Source organism: Scomber japonicus, chromosome 15 (genome assembly GCF_027409825.1).
Source record: "Scomber japonicus isolate fScoJap1 chromosome 15, fScoJap1.pri, whole genome shotgun sequence".
In the NCBI taxonomy this organism is placed as follows: Eukaryota; Metazoa; Chordata; class Actinopteri; order Scombriformes; family Scombridae; genus Scomber; species Scomber japonicus.
In genome coordinates, this window is record NC_070592.1 from 24,032,759 (window position 1) to 24,052,131 (window position 19,373).

A 19,373-nucleotide genomic window follows, 5' to 3' on the forward strand; every position below is an offset into this window, starting at 1 on the left:
CTAACAACTTTCAAAATCCTGTACACACTGCTAATGATTTATAGACTATTGCTCAATGATTCCTTGCCTTTGTCTCAAAGAAAAAACATTGGACATGTCCTTTAATGGATTCAGTCACTCTTTGTGTATCACATAGCCTTTTTGCCACATCATCACTGATGAAACCAAGTGAGGTTAACTATTTAAAAACTCTTCATACCTGGACACCCCATTGTGAGGAGGGGTTGTTAGTCCTGCTGAGAATCAACAGCTGCTTTGAACATACAGTTTAGTTCACTTCTCACATCATACCCTTCCCCAGTGTGCGTTTGCTGATATAACTCACACAAACTGGTTTATACAACCTGTGTAGAGACAATTTGAAAGGAGATGTTGAAGTAACCATAGTGCTTGTAACCATTCTTGGCAGGGTTTTTATTTATTAAACATTTCTCTTCTCCTGTGCGTATGATTGAGCTCTTTTAAAGCACTTTACATTTTAATCTTTCATTTGCACTCTATGTCCTTTTAATGATTTTAAAGCTAATTTATTATTTTATGCTGCAATCATTTTATTTATGTCTTTCTATTTTTCTGTACTTTGTTTTTATTATGGGGGGGTTAATTGTATGTTTTAAGTTTCTCAAATTACATGTTTTTCTGTTTTATGTAAAGCACATTGAATTGCCATTGTGTATGAAATGCGCTATATAAATAAAACTGCCTTGCCTTGCCTTGCCTTTATTTGTACCCCAAAAGTGCATTTGAGCCAACCTAACTTCATTCTTTATTTTCACCATTAAAAAACATTCCTCTTATATCACAGTCCTGTTACAGTGTACATAGACAAAATTGTGTTTAATAGAGTCCATCTGAATGGTGCTGGGGCTTGATCCTAGTTACCTCCTCTCATTTTTGGGAGTTTTCAAGCAGATGGGCTTAGTATTTTAAAATCATGATAGTTTAAATTGCTCTATTGTGTACCAACCCTGAGTATTCAGGTCCTGCACTTTATCTAGCTGAACAGTATCATAGTTGTTGAACCCTCCCTGTTTGCCTTTCAAGGTAAAATTAATTGATTTTCCCCCCGATGTCTTTAATGAGCTTTAAGTTTCTTTTTAAAAGATGGGGTCAATGGTCAACCTGAACTTGTGTTTGCAGCTTTGTGTTTCTGCTAAGTAATGCAGTTAGTGGTCTAGACATGAGGGGGCCTCAGCTGTGTTAAATATGAACTGATGAGTAATCTAATATATGGTAAATGGGCTGCACTTATATAGCACTTTTCTACCTTAACGGACAAGGCACTTTTTGTCTCTCATTCAACTATTCAAACACACACACACACACACACACACACACACACACACACACACACACACACACATACACTGATGCTGCCAGAGCTGCTATGCGAGTCACTAACCTGGCAATTGGGAGCAACTTCTTCCATCCCCATACTGTGCCTAAATTTCATTATCCAACTGGCCGTAGGAAGCTACAGATACAATTTTAAACCCAAATTAAAACTTGGATTGAAGATAGAATTTTGTTGATGTGGCTGTATATATTCTCTTTCCATTTATCGACCATTGAAGAGATCATGGTCTAGTGAGCAGTAAAGGTACACACCTGTCCAGCAGTGTAGACGATACACAAGGAACCTCTTCAGCACTTTGAGACTGCAAAAAGGAGGCTTGAAGATATTGTAATGCTGTTCTGCCTTGCCCCATCTTGAACATGTTTTATCTGTTTGCAATAACTCTTTTAAACGATTATACTCAACCACTACTGCCTTTTCTGTCCCCTGGGATATTCATATTATGAAGCAGTTTTTGATCTTCTTAGTTGTTCTTTAGTTTTTGAGATAATTGTGTTTGAAGTGTCTTTTAAATGCTGTTAAATGTATTTTATATCCTTAAATAACCTGTACTACATTGAACAGCAATCTCTCTGCCTCCCTATCTTTCTTTCTCGCTCTCTCCTGCCTGTTAGTCAGGGCGTTTGCTATCATCAAGTCAACCGGTGGCTGTAGCAGAAGAATGAGTCTATGTTTGCTTTGCTTGATATTCTTCCCTCCCCTTCAACCTCTGCCAAGACGGCAGTAGTAATAAGCACTATATTAAAGAACCTTTGTGCTTGACGTGCTCAGTTCAGTTTGAGTCCAAGCCATCTGTATTCGAGCACTCAGCAAATTGTGTGCTACATCTTCAGGGTTTTAAGTGCTTGTTTGTTTTTTTTTGCAGCATCCAACCTAACATCCTCTGAAACAGCACCATGAACTGGGCCTTCCTCGAGGGCCTCCTAAGTGGGGTGAACAAGTACTCCACAGCATTTGGTCGCATTTGGCTTGCCATAGTCTTCATTTTCAGGCTCCTGGTATTCCTGGTGGCCTGTGAGAAGGTCTGGGGAGATGAGCAGAAGGACTTTGACTGCAACACCCGCCAGCCTGGTTGTCAGAATGTCTGCTACGACCACTACTACCCCATCTCCTACACTCGACTCTGGGCTCTCCAGCTGATCTTTGTCACCTGCCCATCCTTTCTTGTGACACTCCATGTGAGCTACCGAGAAGAACGGGAGCGCAAACACCGGCTGATACATGGCGAGAACTGTGCTCCTCTCTACGATAACACAGGAAAGAAGCGAGGGGGGCTTTGGTGGACCTACTTCTTTAGCCTAATTTTTAAGATAACAGTGGATGCTGTGTTTGTATTCCTGCTTTTCTACATTTATGAGGCCACATTCTTCCCACCTCTGGTGAAATGCACCGAAGACCCATGCCCCAATGTGGTGGACTGCTACATTGCTAGGTAAGGGTACCTCTTAGTCTTTACCTATCCATCAAACATCATGTGTACTTGGGTAAGACTCTAAAGATCCTGGAATCTCATTGGCTAAACTTGGCCCCTGGCCTGCTCTAGCAAACCACCTTTTCTAAAGGAATCAGTAAATCTTAATATTGTACTATCTGTCTCATCTATTTCTCCCTAGGCCCACAGAGAAGAAACTATTCACCTTCTTCATGGTGGGGACCAGCTTTGTGTGCATCTTCCTCACCTTCTGTGAGGTCCTCTATCTGTGTGGGAAGAGGTTCTGGGAGTGCAGAGGAGGAGGATCTGGCTCCATGAGAGAAAACTCCTTCATGATGACCAGAGCTCCACTTAATGGGAAGGACAACTCAGCATACAAGGAGCATGGCCTGGAGAAGGCCAAAATGGTTGATGGCAAAGAGAGCTCAGCTTCAGCCCCTGCGTACACCATAGCAGTCTCCTGAGAGACATAATGTGTTTGACATAAGAAAACAAAATAAGTCTTTGTCAGCTTTTCTATTGTCAGCCAGAAATATCTACAAAAAATTAGCAGTTTAAAAGAAATGTAGTTTAAAAAGGTAATTTCTAAAACAATTTTACATCAGAACCACATAATATTTCTGTCCCTTAATATTGTTAAGCTGAACATTTATGTTATACTTTTTGTAAGCTTGTGATCTGACATGAAATGACTGATGTGCAGAAGATTATTTGACTATTTATATGATTATTTGTTATGTTCTTTTGTTATCTGTTTCTTGAATATCATCACTACAAAATAAAATTATTTGATTTGTGTGAACATAAATCAGAGTGGGATTTATGCACACAAGAGCACATATTCAGAACTTGTCCCATTATCAAAGAGTATATGCAATTATATTTTCTAAAATAAAAAATAAATACATAAAAAGCATCTTGTCATATTTTTATTTTTTTTGCTCTGGTACATACACTATATTTGAACTCTGTAGGAAACATTTTGGAAACCTTACGTCAATTGATGTGCACTGCGCATTGTTCAGGTCATTTATAAAATGTGTTTTCTGACACCTGGAGCAACTCTGCAACGTGAAAGAGAGATAGAATGGTTACAAAGGAACCTGAACCAATAGAGATCCAGGTTATTGATTTAAACATATGATGTAACAAAACTTGGGTAGAAAATGACATTGGTTCATGTGGTTGGTGATGGGAGTAGTATTATTGACAAAAGTTGATAAGACCACCACTCCTACGTTTCAAACCACCTTTTTGACAATTAACTACATCCTGCATTCCTCTGTAAGCAGATCAACAGACCGAGTGCATACATGTGTAAGACGGTATCGCAAAACTGTGTGTACTAATAAGGCAGAGACTGTTATACATTATCACCTAAGAAACTGAACAAGCAAACTTTTGTTATACGGTTTTGCGATATTGGCTCTCCATATCTCAGGTGTATGTGAGTGCCTGATTTTACAGAGTGCTTGGTCAAACATTTGTTAGGTGGTGGCCCTTTTTAATCCAGATTAATCAAAGGCTCCAAAAGCCTATCTTCAAACTCCAGTTGCTTAATGTAACCGATACTGAGTCACCTTTCAGAAACATGAGGTTCAACCACCATTAGTGAAGACAGACACACCTTAATGGTGATTTACTAAGTCTAAATCTGCTTGTTTTGTATTATAAGGTAGCACCTTAAGTAATTTGCACAAGGTCACACTCTGCAACCAAAATCCAAGATCGGTCAAAACCACTGATGTGTACCTTTTGTTGTTTTCTTGGACCAATTTCAGTAAAGATACCCCGTCTCCCCGTGAGTTTAAGGTTCACTGTTCTTGGCTCAGTTAAATAGCTAAATTAATGATGATGACGATAAAGAAAGGGGTTCGTCATAACGAGTTGGAGGTATAAACTTTAAAGCGATGTTCTGGGTGGATGCCAAAGGTGGCCACACCTCCACACCATAGCTAAGAGTTGATTCTTGGACCAATTCAATATCAGAGACCCACTGTAGGAAGAAGGTTGCACAAACCTGCTGAACTTATTAACATAATCAAGTTTATTTCTCAAACAGGTGATCACTATGGACTGAGGACAACCTGTACTCTTCAGGTAAGCTATATGAAATTTTACTGCTCATTTTCTAACTGTGTAATTTGTCATATTTATTGCGAAACAAAATATATGAGATTTAAGGGTAGAAATCAGTGTAGACTACTTTATTCAGACACAGGATTAGAGAACTCTACCATTAAGCTTCAGCCTAAATTTAACTATAGGTATACAACACTGACACTAAGTGTTCCTCTGCACTGTGGAGAGTTTTATGTGTTGAACAACCAAGTGTTTCATCAATTATTCAAAGAATATTTCTTCAAAGTGCAAAACTTTTTGAGTGAAAGCACTTTTAACTGTGAGAAATGGGAAATGGGATTCAGTTGTCAGAGCTACCAAAAACAGGTTTGATCAGAAAAGGGAACATTTGTCTAAAATATGTAATGAAATATTTGGAACAGATAACAGAATTACAGTATAATATTTTGGTAAATCAAAGATTAACTTTATCACATTTTGCTCCTTAAGTTTCTTGTAATTCTCTAGATGATTGCATAACCTGGCTTTTTTGTTTGTCTTTTTATCGTGTTCTAGCTCTCCAGTTGATAAAGTTTACTTTCTGCGGCATCCAAAGGCAAACTTCTAAAGAGACAAAGTTAAAAGAAGTGAATTAAAGCTGAACTCATGGATTGGAAGTTTCTCCAGGGTCTTCTCAGTGGAGTCAACAAATACTCCACTGCCTTTGGACGCATCTGGCTATCGGTGGTTTTTGTCTTCAGGGTCTTGGTCTACGTGGTGGCCGCCGAGCGTGTCTGGAGTGATGATCAGGGACAATTTGACTGCAACACCCGCCAACCAGGTTGCACCAACATCTGCTACGATTACTTCTTTCCTATCTCCCACATTCGCCTGTGGGCCCTTCAGCTCATCTTTGTCACTTGCCCTTCTTTCATGGTGGTGCTGCATGTGGCCTACCGAGAAGAGCGGGAACGCAAATACCGAGCCAAGCATGGTGAGAACACTCGGCTGTATGACAACCCTGGCCAAAAGCACGGTGGTCTGTGGTGGACTTATCTGATAAGCCTCTTCATCAAGACCGCCTTCGAGGTCATGTTTCTCTACTTGCTCCACTACATCTACGACAGCTTCAAGCTCCCCAGGAAGGTCCAATGTGATATCAAGCCCTGTCCCAATTTAGTGGACTGCTACATAGCCCGGCCCACTGAGAAGACCATTTTCACCTACTTCATGGTGGGGGCATCCCTCATGTGTGTGGTGCTCAATATCTGTGAGATTTTCTATCTGATCGCTGCCCGGGCGGTGAATCTCAAACAACGAGGCAGCGCTCGCACCTCATCTAGAAAGGTCTTCACTGAGAAGGACTTTGAGGGCTGCAGTTCTCTTAAATCATAGGTGTAGCAATTGATCAACTATATAGCAATATTGTTTCTCCATTGATGGAATTTTAATTTTCAAAGTAATTTTATATATAACTTTATATGTAATATTAATGTATTCTATTTTCACATAAGCATTATAGTCCCCCACAATTATATGATAGTGTAATGAATATTTATTCACTAGAAGAGATTTGAATGATTTACTGTACATCATGAACTAACTGATCAATGTTAAATGAAGGACTAATGGACTGTTATTATTTGTAACCATTGCTATTGATGACAATTACATTATTTGTGAATGGTATTCCCTTACAAAGTTTATAAAAGCACTGAGAATAAAGGTTTTTAAACTTGGAAACCAGAGAAAATGCACATTCATGGAAAATATCTGCTTTCTCCTTCTTGCATAGCACCATTTCTCCACCTGGTGGCACCAAAGACCCACTACATTATCATGTGAAAGCTGAGCCTTCAGAAAACAAGATCCCATAGTTAAATTGTTTTGTATGTTGCTTGAAAGGCAATTTTTTTACTCTGACAAATTTCCTACACTACAGCTTCTGCGGTACTCTTCAATAACTTCTTATAACAAGGAATATTAATATTCTAAAATGTATTAAGAATCATAAAAGGGTAGGGCCATATGTCATGGTTTTGATCCAGGTGTTGACATGAGGAACAAGCATTGCAGGTTAATGCACCATATTTAACCAAAGTACATTTTAATGTAAAAAAAACAACAACCCAAACTTGTTGAATAAAGTAAGTCAACTTTAGTGCGGCCTACATTAATCTATGAAGGAAGTGCCAACAGGTGCACCTGCTTTCATTTGCAAGTAGGTCTATGTGCAGATTTAAAGTGTCCACACAACACTCCCACTTTAGTTCATGGCACACCCACCTGGTGAGGCTGGCTGGCTTTGGGCATGAGGAGTAATGTGGACAGGGTTGGTGGTGAGAATATTGGGGGGGGGGGGGGGGGGCTTTGAGTAGTGAAATGGGTGTGTTCAATGGTGATGTGGGTGTGTCATCTAAGTAATAGACTCTTCTCGTCTTCATTTGCCTCCAGGTTGTGGAAATTAAACACAACAGGTAACCACCAACTTTGACTTCAAAATAAAAGCATAAATGCACCACATAAAGGACAATTAAAAGTTCGAGTGAATATACTTATGGAACATTTTGAAAGATAAAAACATGTTTGAAATATTAATTTACCAAAAATTATGTTTTAAACAACTCCTTAACTTTGGTTCTTTTCTTTCCCTTCTTTAACAATAACACTAGTGCTAGGCTATAGTTTGGTTCTGTTTTCATTTTTTATCTTTCACTTCAAAACTATTTTCAGTTGGCTCATCAAATTCTTCAAAAATCACGCCATATTCATCACATTTAACACATGATCAGGGATACATTCTGAGATCAGATTTTATTTTGAAATTATTCAGCAGAAGTATCACTGTGTGTGTGTGCTTTGCTGACTTGGTGTGTGTTGTTTGATTTGAAGAAGGGGAGAGGACACACTGCTAAGATCAACACACAAGACTCACCATCAGTTCTAACGAATGCTGACCTGGCCAAGATGGCCAGTGCAGGTAATATACACACCTGTGAAGTTTATTTAAATGTGTGTGACGTGCAGTAGTGTTAATTTAAACATTTTGGAGTGTTTGTTTGGGTGTGGTAGTAGTAGTGGTGTGACACACCAGTCAGTCTGGAGTCTTGTGTAAGAATTCTTTGAAATTTTGTCTAAATCACTTCTAAGGTTCTTTTACGTGTGTGATTCCAGTACACTGAAACCATTTTAACACCACTGCCTGCATCAAATGGTGTTGATAGTCTTGATATTTACACCAGAAATATCACACCTCTTATACCAAAATGTCAAAAAAGCTGTTTTGAGCCCACGTTCTTTGGCTGGTTTTATATGTCAGAGGTTGAACAGTGTTCATGTAAAATGCAAGTAGTCTTTCCTACAGGTGGGTTGTCTCAATCAGTACAGGAATTCATTTTTTTGGGAGAAATGGACTTGTGAAAATAGGTGTCATGATGGAAATATCCAATTCACAAACACACAAAGACACTGTTAACGTAGTACCTAATTTTTGATGTTTCAAATGAGGCAGTTTCCATTATTTCATTTAATAATGAATTTAATATTTAATCACCTGCAACCTTATGTGAAAGCACCGTCAATGTTCAGATAACCAGGTTAGAAAATGTAACCTTTTTATCCCCCTTCAATTTATCTCTTTTTCAGATGGAAATTGCTTGGTCCAACTTGATGTCTATAATTCCAAAGAGTTAGGTTTTAGAGGTAGTTTAGAAATTGATAATTTCACCTCCATGAGGAAGCACAGTGTGTCTTTTGCTGATCTTCATGTGCAAAGTACAAAAAGGTACTGCATTGATTTGCTATATTTTCCTCTCCATCTGGCGCTGACTTAATTTCACTTTATGTAAATTTATTTTTCTTCTTCTTTCAAGTTTTTTAATCCACTCTAAAACCCTTCTTAGGAACGTGTCAGTCTATACTGCCTGTACTGTTATGTGCTCAGCAGCTAATCATTAATACCAGTGACATCTGCAGTGGCTTTGACCTGACTCTGATCAATACAACAGGGATTATAGCAATGGTACATTGAACCTGCACAACATGGATGATGTAACATTATCTAAAATCACTGCAACTCTCTCTGTTTTGTATCATGCTTCTTTGTATCTCATTGCCTGGAGCGTTTCTCCTCTTCTTTTCCCCTGTCCGCCTTTCTTCCTTACCCTCTCTTCAGGAGTGTGTTGTGCCAACTTGGAGCACCCTGAGGCCCTGATGAAGATGGGGCTGAGCATGGTCCTTGTTGGCCATGTTAACTTCTTGCTGGCAGCGCTGGTGCACGGTGTGGTGCTCAGACACATCAACCTCCACCAGCAGGCCAGAGCCATGGAGTACGCTATCTCTAATGTGGTGGCTCTCACATCTGGCCTGGTGGTGAGTGCATACACACAGGCTGCACTGTAGCATTTCTGCAATATCAAACAGGAATTCATCTCTGGGGACAATATGGAGTATAAGGGAACTTCCTTTACACATTTTCCCATTATATTACAAAAAAAGAATTTCAGTTCAGGTCTCACTTCTGAAACTTTGTTAAAAAAGCTGTAGGCTTCTCCATCAGTGCTGTGGTTGCAGCTTATACCAAAAGTTACGGTTGCATCTACTCTTTCAAGAGCTGCACCAGAAAGGATCATAATATATTGTAGTTGTTTTGGTTTGTACAATCAAACATTTTTACTATTTGGTAAAAATAACATGATTATGTTAAATCAGCTTAATGGAACTCCTTTAAAATAATGTTGGAAACTGTAAAATCCTGCAGATTATTTCAATTCTCGATGAAACAAATCAGTCGATCCTTTTATCAGTCATTAGGGTTGCTTGTAGAACCACCTAACTAAAAAAGAGCCCTAGAAAAGAATGGATTGGACTGCATTGGTTTTATACAGTTATCTGTTATAACTTTAATTGATAATCTGATTTGGATCCTAACCTAAAGACATTCTATGATTATTTTGTGGGCTTGACAAAAACAACTTTCAATACCCACAGAGGCACTTAAACACACAGAGGTGCTGAGGTGGTGACAGAAATAAGGGTTTGACTTTTCTCTTGTTGAGTAAGGAGAGACAGAGAAAAATCATCTCCTCCTAAGTGCTGTAGTCATTTTGAACATCATCCACCATTGCTGTTCCCTGTCAAGATTGAGTCGTAGCAGAAGTTGTTAGTTTAAACAAAATGAAAGTTTTCTTAAATCCTTTCTGTCTTCTCTCTACAGGGAATTGTTGTTGGCATTCTGGGTATTGTCCTGTCCAAAAACAAGAAGAGCAGAAGTCTGGTTAGTATCACTTCTAGTTTTTAATTCAGTTTTTGTTTTATTTGAATGCTCTCAAACATGATAAACCTATTAAAAATGCAGACAGGAAACTATCCACAGAACATTCTGACAGTGCTGCTGCCAGTCATCTCCACTGATGTTAAGTGACGATTAATATTCCCTTGTTCCAGCTTTCTTTTCACTGATCTCTCTTTTTTTTAACCACATCAGTATTTTCAAGGCACACTCTGTACTAGTTTTGATCTTATTCTCAGAGCGCTGCACATACACTTGCTTTCACTTTGATATTCTCCTCCTTTCTCACACTTTGTTCTCGGCTCTTGTCTCTGTCTCAAAACAAAAGCCTTCTGAGCTCCTGCATATTGCTTTGGGTGTTAAGATCTAGCCCCGTAGAGCTTTCTGTCCTACCTCCGCCCCCTCCCGCTCCTCCCTACCTCGAGTTGTGCACAGTGGCTTCTCTCTGTTTATTCAATCAGCTGTCGGGCTGCTCAGACGGGACTGACGAGACAGTGAGTTGAACAGAATGAGTAAAGCTGCCACGATAAACCACTCCCAGCTTTCCTTTGTTAGTTACCACAACCATGAACTGGGCAAGGCAAGGCAACGGTGACGAGCAGCACTTCAACTCATCTTATCTTATTTAATCATCCAGGAATCATAAGGCATGAATAAAATATAATCTCAGCACTCCCTTTTTCTGTCCTTCGTCAGATATGCTGGCTACTACAACTTCTAATCACCTGATTATTTCACTATTTCCTAATGTTCTTATCGAGTTTCAACTGAACAGCTCATGTTGTCTTCACAAAGTGATTTAAAAGTAAGGAGACTGCTGTGTGTTGCACCTTCTGTAAACTTATTAAAGGATAGGCCCACTGTGTTAGCATTCAGAACATCATTTGTCATCGTGCATATCTGATACGTTCACTTTCTAATGCTGCAGCTTCGTACTGGGATTGAAGGATAAGGTTGGGCATTAGTCTATATCTTATTATCAGGGAATTACATCGAAACCAGCAGAGTGTTTCTCAATACACACAACATCCGTCTGGTTTGCATGGCACAGTGTGACCCCAAGCCCTTTAGTTCCTTCTGAAGACAAAAAAGTTATGAGATGGATCACAAATATATAGTTTTATTCTTTAAAATATCTCAGTAATACTTCTAAAACACTACTACTTCTAATTCTTACTAAAACAGCTGGATGCTGTAGTTTCTGGCAAAGTTATGTAACAAAGGGGCTCAGTTGTGGATTTGTCGGGGACTATTTTCAGCAGCAAATGTGATGCATAAGTGAATATATACAGTGCCAGGACAGTTTTATATAGAATGAATCAAAATGACAGGAGTTGTGAACATGTCATCCAGTGCAACAGTGAGGTTCATTCACCTGTTTTACTAGTTTCTGGAACAATGGAGCTCTGTGGCTCAGAGGAAAATGGTGCATCAAGTTTCGGGTACACTGGAAATACTTGTTGATCAATGAAATGCTGATTTTTTTCATTGGATGTGTTGCCAATAAGAACACTATAAAGTATTGCCAGGCTTGTCTTCTCATCATAGTATGGATCAGTAAATATTCTTCAATAATTGCAAATCTCACAGTTAATTCAGACTATTTTAAATGTTCCAAAAAATGGCCCCCACGCATTTTATTATATTTTATTTTGCATAAATTCTTGGATCCTGTGCATGTGTGTGTGGTAACCTATAGATATGTCTAATTTTATATACTGTTTTGAACTTTTGACGTGTGAACTGTGAGTTTTCACTGTCTGACTTGGTAGGCCTATGTTAAAATTAAAGACTTTCCATTAAAACACATTAAGCCCAAAACCTTTTATTAAACTTTGGAAAACGCCTCCCAGAGCCAAAGAAGACATTATACAACAATTTTCATGGGACGAATAATCCTCTTTGTGATGAGTAAACTAAACTTCAACTGTAGAATCAGTGGAATGCTGCTTTAAGTCTCCTCTAGACATATTAAAGCCCAGTGAGAAGCTTCAGAACAGGAGTGAGTTCCTCAAAATTAAAGCTTTTGGGGAAATTGTGTGATTAGATGATAAATGATGGAAAACAAAATGATTAGGTCTGGATTGATAAGCTTAAAAAAAGCCATAAATTTGCTCTCTTTTTATCAATGTTGTTTATTCTTTGCTGTGCTTTTATCTGTTCACTGTTGCAGATGCCCCAGTTTCCCAATGGGAAGGATTAAAGCGTTAGTTTTATCTTGCTGCTCATCAAGTTTTGCTTTCTTAATTATTTGACTTGTGTGTTTCCGTCCTATTCACAGACGTTGGCACTTCTCACTGTCAGTCTGGCTGCAGCCCTCATGGCAGCAGCTTCAGCCATTGGACTCTTCGTGTCTGTTGTGAGGGCTATCATTCACGGTGGGCGGAGCCTCCTGACTCACTGCCGCTTCCCTGACGCCATTGGCTACTCCAGCATCACCAATGAGTGTCCTTTTGACCCCACGCGCATCTATGTGAGTGTATTTGTGTGGCGACAAACACTAACATCAAAGCATGAACTCTGTCCTTTTCTGCAGCAGCTGGCTCTTTGACCAGCTGACCATTGTCACTGCGGTATAAACAGGACAGAGTGGCGAGGCTGCACATCATGGTTACTGTGTGTGTGTGTGTGTGTGTGTGTGTGTGTGTGTGTGGGATGTGGGAGGATGGGTGTCTGTCATTTCTGCCACTCAGCCAGTCACACTCTGGAGCCGCTGGGCTGGTGGCAGAAATGCTGACCTGACCCTACCGGCCCACTTCAGGCTCTGTCCTGTTCCGGGGTTCTTCCAGATGGCGTGTCAGGCCTGCTTAGCCTCACAGCTGCTTCCACACATCAGCATGACTTTGGCACTTTAGCAAGCCTGGTAGTCTACAATTTGTCAGTAAAATGACCTTTCTCTTAATGTTACTGAATCATTAGGTTGCTGTTATTGTCCACAACAATTGCATGCAGTGACCTCAAAGTTATAAAATACACATCTGTGCGTAACATGCAGCTGATATAGTTTGGGTGTCAAAGTTAAAGGTATCTTGTTTTTGACCACTCGTACCACTATGGAGCTAGTGGAGCTAGCACTAGTGAGCCCCAGTTTGTTTTGTATTGTGCAGGTGCAGAAGGACCCAGATGGAAATACACAACCATACAGGTGGTGTTATTCAAATCCAGCTTTTGTTTTTACACTATTCTGCTCATCAACAGCTGTTGCCATGAAAGACAGTAAAAAGATGACCACTAGCAAACAAAAATGAGTGTAAACAATTCACGATTTAAAATATTTTAAATCAAAATTGTAAATAACTTTTGTTAGTTTACAAGAATATTCCAAGGGGCATTTTTAAATTTCACAAATTACATCACAGTTTACCCCAGTTAAAGCTGCAGTAGGATTTAGTGGCATCTTGTGGTGAGATTGCAGATTGTAACCAACTGATAATCCCTCCCATTCCAAGCATGTAGTAGAATTTACAGTGAATGTGAAACACACAAAAAACTTGTAAGGCTCTCTCTAAAACCAGTGTTTGGTTTGTCCATTCTAGGCCACTGTACAAACATGGCAGTGCAACATAGCCGCAAAGGATTCTATGGAAGAGGATCTGCTCCCTATGTAGATAAGGGGGCTCATTCTTAAGTAACAAAAACACAATGATGGTGATTAGGTGATTGCACACTAATTAGAACATACTTGTGAATATTATATCCAATTTCTGCACCGTTCACCTAAAATAAAGGGCTAATTAAGAGGTTCATTTAGCATAACCTCAACTACTAGCGACTTGTTACGTTAGCTTAACTTGTGTACACTTTGGTTGACTGCAACATTATGCTATACAGTTTGTGCAGGCCCATACACTAAAGCTAACTACCTGAAACATTGCTCTTTTTTTTAGGGATGTATGGACATCCCTAAAAAAGCAAACAGCTTTTTAACAAGCATTCAGGTTAGCTGCTATAAGCTAAAAACCTATTATAGTTGAAAGAGTGAATTTGAATGCTTAAATTATTACCCAGGGGTCAACATTTCAGATATGTGCTCATGTTCGATTTTTCCTCCAAATAAAAGTGAAGAATTCTGGATAAACTGTTGCCTTATTAAAACTTGTCCTATAATCTAGCTACTTGTTTCTTGCATTGCCAGACTTTAATGTGGCAATTTGCTGTGTTTTAGATCTCAGCACTTAATGTGGTGAGTATATTATTATCATGACATCATCCGATGAGATACAAGCTGTAATAAACCAAATTTATTCCATAGTCAGAAACTAAGTTTCATCCCTAAATCAGCACAGAAGTAACTCATTTTGCTGTTGTCTGCTGAGACTACAAACTGTAGTCTTTAGTCAGAATTGTCTAATGGCTAGGGACCTCAAATATGGCCGCCAGAGGGTGGATTACATCATCTGAAAATGTGTTTTGGACTCCTGGTTGGGATATACATCGCTTAGAGACAGTAATAATGGTTATGCAAGGTTTATTTTTTTAGTGCTTTGTGCATATTTCATCTTGAATTTCAAAGAAAACTCTTAACTTTCATTCTCTTTGTAGTCTACGAGTCAGCATTAAAAAGGCAGCTCTTTTTCTTTGCATTCCCACCCCACATTTTTACTTTGATACATTCTGTTCTGCATATTTTATTCACAATGCTGACTCTCCTGTGCGAACAGAAACTCCCGTACATGCTGCTGTTATGTTGCAGCACTCAGCAGCTGTCTAAGAGACAACTGGGTTCTGTATCACATCATTAATCACACTGTATCCTCATTTATCTGAAGCTGCTCTTGCCTCAGATTGTATATGGTCCAGCTGCTGGTTGCCACTAAAATCCCGATTGTTCTCCCTCTTCCATCCCTCCCCAGAGTACCACTCTGATCCTGTGGGTGCCTCTGATTGTGACTTGTACCATCCAGTTGATATTTTCCGCCCGGTGCTTTTCTGTGTGCATTTCGTTCTTGGGTCTGCCTTGCTGCCTTCACAGGAAGAAACCTAGAGACTATAACAGAGCGGTGAGATATGGACTATGACACTAGTACTCATTGTGCTCAAAATTGAATCCTTCAGATGGTGCATATGACCATTTTCAATAAGGTAATATTTTAAAATCAAATTTAGAAAGTCATTAAATCATTTCTCTGCATTTGTGTAGATCAATGTGGTGAGGCCAATCAAGGAAGCTGCTCCGTCTCGCTATACTGAACCTCCAAGAAGTCATAACGAAACTCCAACATGCTATTCTGAATCCCCAAGACGCTTCAATGAACCTCCAAGAAGTCTTAACGAAACTCCAACATGCTATTCTGAATCCCCAAGACGCTTCAATGAACCTTCAAGACGAAATACCGAGCCTCCCAGACAGCACCGCCAACCTCCTCCTCCACAGCATCTCCCCAGTCAGCACAGAAGTCTTCCTCCCTCAGAGAGGCGGCCTCTTCGTCCACCGCACAGAGAAAGGTCAAACAGAGAAAGGCCGGAAACGAGGGCTGGCAGCCAGCAAAGGGCACCAGAGGAACACCGACTGCTGGAGAGAGGGACGATGGAAAGGTCCAGCTTCTGGGTTTAGCTGTTTAGCATTTGAGATGCAGAAGCTTCTTGAATAATGAGAACAAGGTACTGTGAAGGTATATGCTTCTAGCTGTATCATTTGGATTTGAACATCATACACAACCCTCTTTTATTATCAGTGTTTCAAAATTGTGGGCTCAGAGACTGGAGATGTTTTATTTAGCATTGCAATGAACCTGAGCTAATACCTGGTGTATACCATTTCTACATCTTGGAGATGGTTTGCAGTGTGCAGAACCCTAGTTACTGGACATGTATGTGAGTGTGTCTTACAGGAGGAATTTGTTCAGAGTTCAAGAGATAGGTCAACATTTTGGAGGCTTATTCACATTTTTTTAGAGTTAGATCAGAAGCTTGATTGATCTTTTTACTCTTGGCAAGTTTGACACATTTCTCAAACTGTCCAATCAAGTCCTTATTTTTGTGTTACACATGTAATGGAGGCATACAGTACAGGAAGTAATACAGTGTACAGAAAGTGTGTGGGTGTGCCTTCAACCCTCTACCTTTTTTTTTTTTTGTTGAGAGTGAAGTCGTTGGTGTTCCTTGCCTGTTTGAGTAATTAAGAATCAGGTGTGTGTGTGTGTGTGTGTGTGTGTGTGTGTGTGTGTGTGTGTGTGTGCATTTTTTCTCCAGTTAGGTCAAGAGAAACTGGTTACATGTGAAACTTGTTCTACACGATTTTTGTATTTATTAAGTAAATAAAGTTTGTATTCATAATTATTCAGCGATTTTGTGTGTTTTGTGCTTATCTCTGTAATGGAAAACAAATAATTTTTAAATAGCTGGAAATGTGTCAGCAACAATTGGTCTGACAGGAATGACTGGTTACAGTCAGACACACATGTCAACATCCTGACAGGCAGGTACAAACACATTCAGCGGTGTGTTAATAAGAACCTTGACAGGCTGCAATGGTCATAGAGGTTCAGCTGTCAGACCAGACATTAATCTTATGAAATACTCTTCTACTTAATGCATTCCTCACATATCCTAAAAAAACACAAATAAAGAAGCAGTCCACACATGCAGCTTTAAAACACATAGGTATATTTCGATTTCAGGCCCAACAGAACAAACATGACATCCTCATGTGAGGTTTTCATGCAACAGAAAAATAGGGAAGAAGGAAAGGGGGAGGGTGGCTTAGGGAAGAAGAAAGAAGGGGGGCGTATTTATCCAACACAAGGTACCAGTTCATCAGAGGCAGTGAGAATAGAAAAGGATTAAACCGTAGTTCAGGGGGCAAGCAATGGTTGTTCCTTATCCTACCAGCAGAAGGCAGTGACACTATAGGATCCCAAAGCAGAGGTGCAGCTGGATAGGAAGCTCCTGTGCAAATGTTCTGTACAAGTTTTGTCAGACCCGATGTCATCTGGCTACAGCTGCACCAGAACAGCTCTTAACAGGCTCTCACTGCTAGGTCTCTGTGCCATCATCACACACACACACACACACACACACACACACACACACACACATACACAAATTCAGTTTGTGAGGTAATAAAATGTCTGATACACTGGGCTTTAAAAATCTGACATATCTGGTATGAGGGAGTTTCCTCTCTGGCTGGCTACAGCAATGTTATTTTTATCTCAACGTGGCAGACAGAGAAATCATCCTAGTGTGATATATGTGTTCCTCAACTTCCTTCCTCAACCACAGTGTGTAAAGTGAAGCCTGGCAGAACCTACCTTATGAAGCTGCTAACTCATCTGAAGTAATTACATTAGTCTGGGTTTCATTGGAGTGTTTCAAAAGGCCTTTTTAACATCATAAATTTATAGAATAATTATATAATAAAAAAAGCCTGAACTCTGGTTCCTTTTCAGGGGTAAGATAAGAGCACAGACTGTTGAATATCAGCTTTACTAAATGTGATCAAAGAAATATACATACTGTTTACTTCAGTGAAAGTAGCAATAAAACAATATGAATATGCTCAATTATGAATAAAAGTGCTGCATTTAAAATTGGGCTAAAAGTACAGAAGTATTGGCAACAAAATGTGCTGAATGGCCCTGCTGATGTATTATGGTATTACTGGGCAATTATTATTGATGCATTAACATGTAAACAGTACTTGTGGAGCTACATTTAACTGCTTTGTATACCTCTGGGTAGGTTTATCTATAAAAATGTATCATATAAATGAATCATGTTTTGCATGTAAAATCTTAAATGGAGGAAATAGAACAACCTTTCATAGTACAAAGTAGCTTAAAATTAAAAATAACTTTAGTATAAATACCTCAAAATTGTTCCTACTTAGTAATATATTACCACTGCTAGATACCAAAAACATGACAACCCCAAAAAATACCAGCTTAACAATAATACATTATTTAATGAGAACACAGTGAGCCTTAAATGCTTTAAACTTACTGAACTGAAAAATGTGCTTTTGTCCCCATCTGCATCTTCAATGAGAACCTTAAAGAAACAGCTGTCCTCTTTGGATTTTTGCCCAGTGTTTGAATACTTCACAAACTGAATTTGCTTCATATTTAGTCTCCAAGATGGCAACAGTGATCTGGCAATGAGGGGCCTCAAATGGTTGCATGAAAGTGGTGCTTTAAGAAGTTGCTATGTTTACATGTGCACAGTTTTTTCCAGATAGAGTCTCCTATTCTGGAGTGTGTTTGATTTAGTGTTTAAAATCTTATATTTTATTCTATTTCGGAGATTAATTTGATGCTCATTCATTTTCTTGGTGTGACAATTATAAATGGCATCAATTAGATTAATATACATTATTTAAGATTTACACCACTGTACATGTAAACACAGCCGCTGATTTGTCAGGTGACTACATCCTGTATGTCTGGAAACCCTAAAAACTCAAACCAGACCAAGTATCAGAACTTTCTCCTTTCCCGTGAGACATATCCCTTCATCTAACTGCTCTGTAAGCAGACTAATCCAGGAGGTTATAAAAGCATTCAGCTAGAGTGATGAACAAGCCCTTAGTGAGTTCTCTGTCTGTCAGAGGAAAAAAGAGTAGGAAGGGTTTGTCCCAAAGCAAGACAAATATTCAGTCATGTCAATATGTGTTTCTGCCCGGTACAGTGCTGAGGAGGCTGCAGAGCTACAAAAAAGATACTGCTGTGCGTTACTGTTTTTTGTCAATTTTGTTGTTTTTTGTTTTTGATGCTGTCTGGTCGGTAGGATCATGCAGTATAGAGACAGGTTACGGCTATCTTAAGTTTACTGCTCTTTGATAAAGAACTTTAAAATACTTACAAATTAAGAAACAACACAACATGATAATACTGTAAAAGTTAGCCTCAAATATACAGTGCATATTCACATGCACACACGCGCATACACACATACGCATTCAGACCAAATGCACAGCCATACTTTATAAACACATGGTGACTCAAATGATATGTGCTACTGGTGTCATTGATCAAATGCATTATGGGATCTCCTTATACTTATATCAACAATACAATTTGATATTCGCCGACCTTAACAAATCCACAAATCCCAAAGAGATCAACCTTTAACCTTTAACCTTTAACACATTCTCTCTCTCTCTCTGTCACTGTAAACTAGAATATCTTAAACATATCAAAGTGAAAGCACAATAATAAGAATAAAAATGAATAAATAAAACAGCATGAAGGAGGAAAAACAATATTATGTACAAATGAAACCATTTAAAATGT

General features: G+C 39.1%; 3 protein-coding genes across 3 annotated transcripts; all 3 read left to right on the forward strand.

Annotated features, from left to right (window-relative positions):
• The first annotated feature begins 2,253 nt into the window (after window positions 1-2,253).
• LOC128374072 (gap junction beta-3 protein-like) lies at window positions 2,254-3,253 on the forward strand. The gene is made up of 2 exons (XM_053334314.1): window positions 2,254-2,789; window positions 2,971-3,253. The coding sequence occupies exons 1-2, from the start codon at window positions 2,254-2,256 to the stop codon at window positions 3,251-3,253; spliced, it is 819 nt and encodes a 272-aa protein (XP_053190289.1).
• Window positions 3,254-5,516: 2,263 nt separating this feature from the next.
• LOC128373945 (gap junction beta-3 protein-like) lies at window positions 5,517-6,245 on the forward strand. The gene has a single exon (XM_053334148.1). The coding sequence runs from the start codon at window positions 5,517-5,519 to the stop codon at window positions 6,243-6,245; it is 729 nt and encodes a 242-aa protein (XP_053190123.1).
• Window positions 6,246-7,758: 1,513 nt separating this feature from the next.
• On the forward strand, window positions 7,759-16,419 carry tmem54b (transmembrane protein 54b). Its single transcript, XM_053334008.1, has 6 exons — window positions 7,759-7,830; window positions 9,025-9,221; window positions 10,066-10,125; window positions 12,422-12,613; window positions 14,994-15,140; window positions 15,281-16,419. The coding sequence occupies exons 1-6, from the start codon at window positions 7,818-7,820 to the stop codon at window positions 15,692-15,694; spliced, it is 1,023 nt and encodes a 340-aa protein (XP_053189983.1). The 5' UTR covers window positions 7,759-7,817; the 3' UTR covers window positions 15,695-16,419.
• The last annotated feature ends 2,954 nt before the right edge of the window (window positions 16,420-19,373 follow it).

Excerpts from the sequence above, each read along its gene's own strand:
- LOC128374072 (XM_053334314.1), top strand. The coding sequence starts at position 2,254 with ATGAACTGGGCCTTCCTCGAGGGCCTCCTAAGTGGGGTGAACAAGTAC. Across the intron at positions 2,790-2,970 it reads GTGGACTGCTACATTGCTAG|GCCCACAGAGAAGAAACTAT; the intron begins GTAAGGGTACCT and ends ATTTCTCCCTAG.
- LOC128373945 (XM_053334148.1), top strand. The coding sequence starts at position 5,517 with ATGGATTGGAAGTTTCTCCAGGGTCTTCTCAGTGGAGTCAACAAATAC.
- tmem54b (XM_053334008.1), top strand. Across the intron at positions 9,222-10,065 it reads CTCTCACATCTGGCCTGGTG|GGAATTGTTGTTGGCATTCT; the intron begins GTGAGTGCATAC and ends TTCTCTCTACAG. Across the intron at positions 15,141-15,280 it reads CTAGAGACTATAACAGAGCG|ATCAATGTGGTGAGGCCAAT; the intron begins GTGAGATATGGA and ends GCATTTGTGTAG.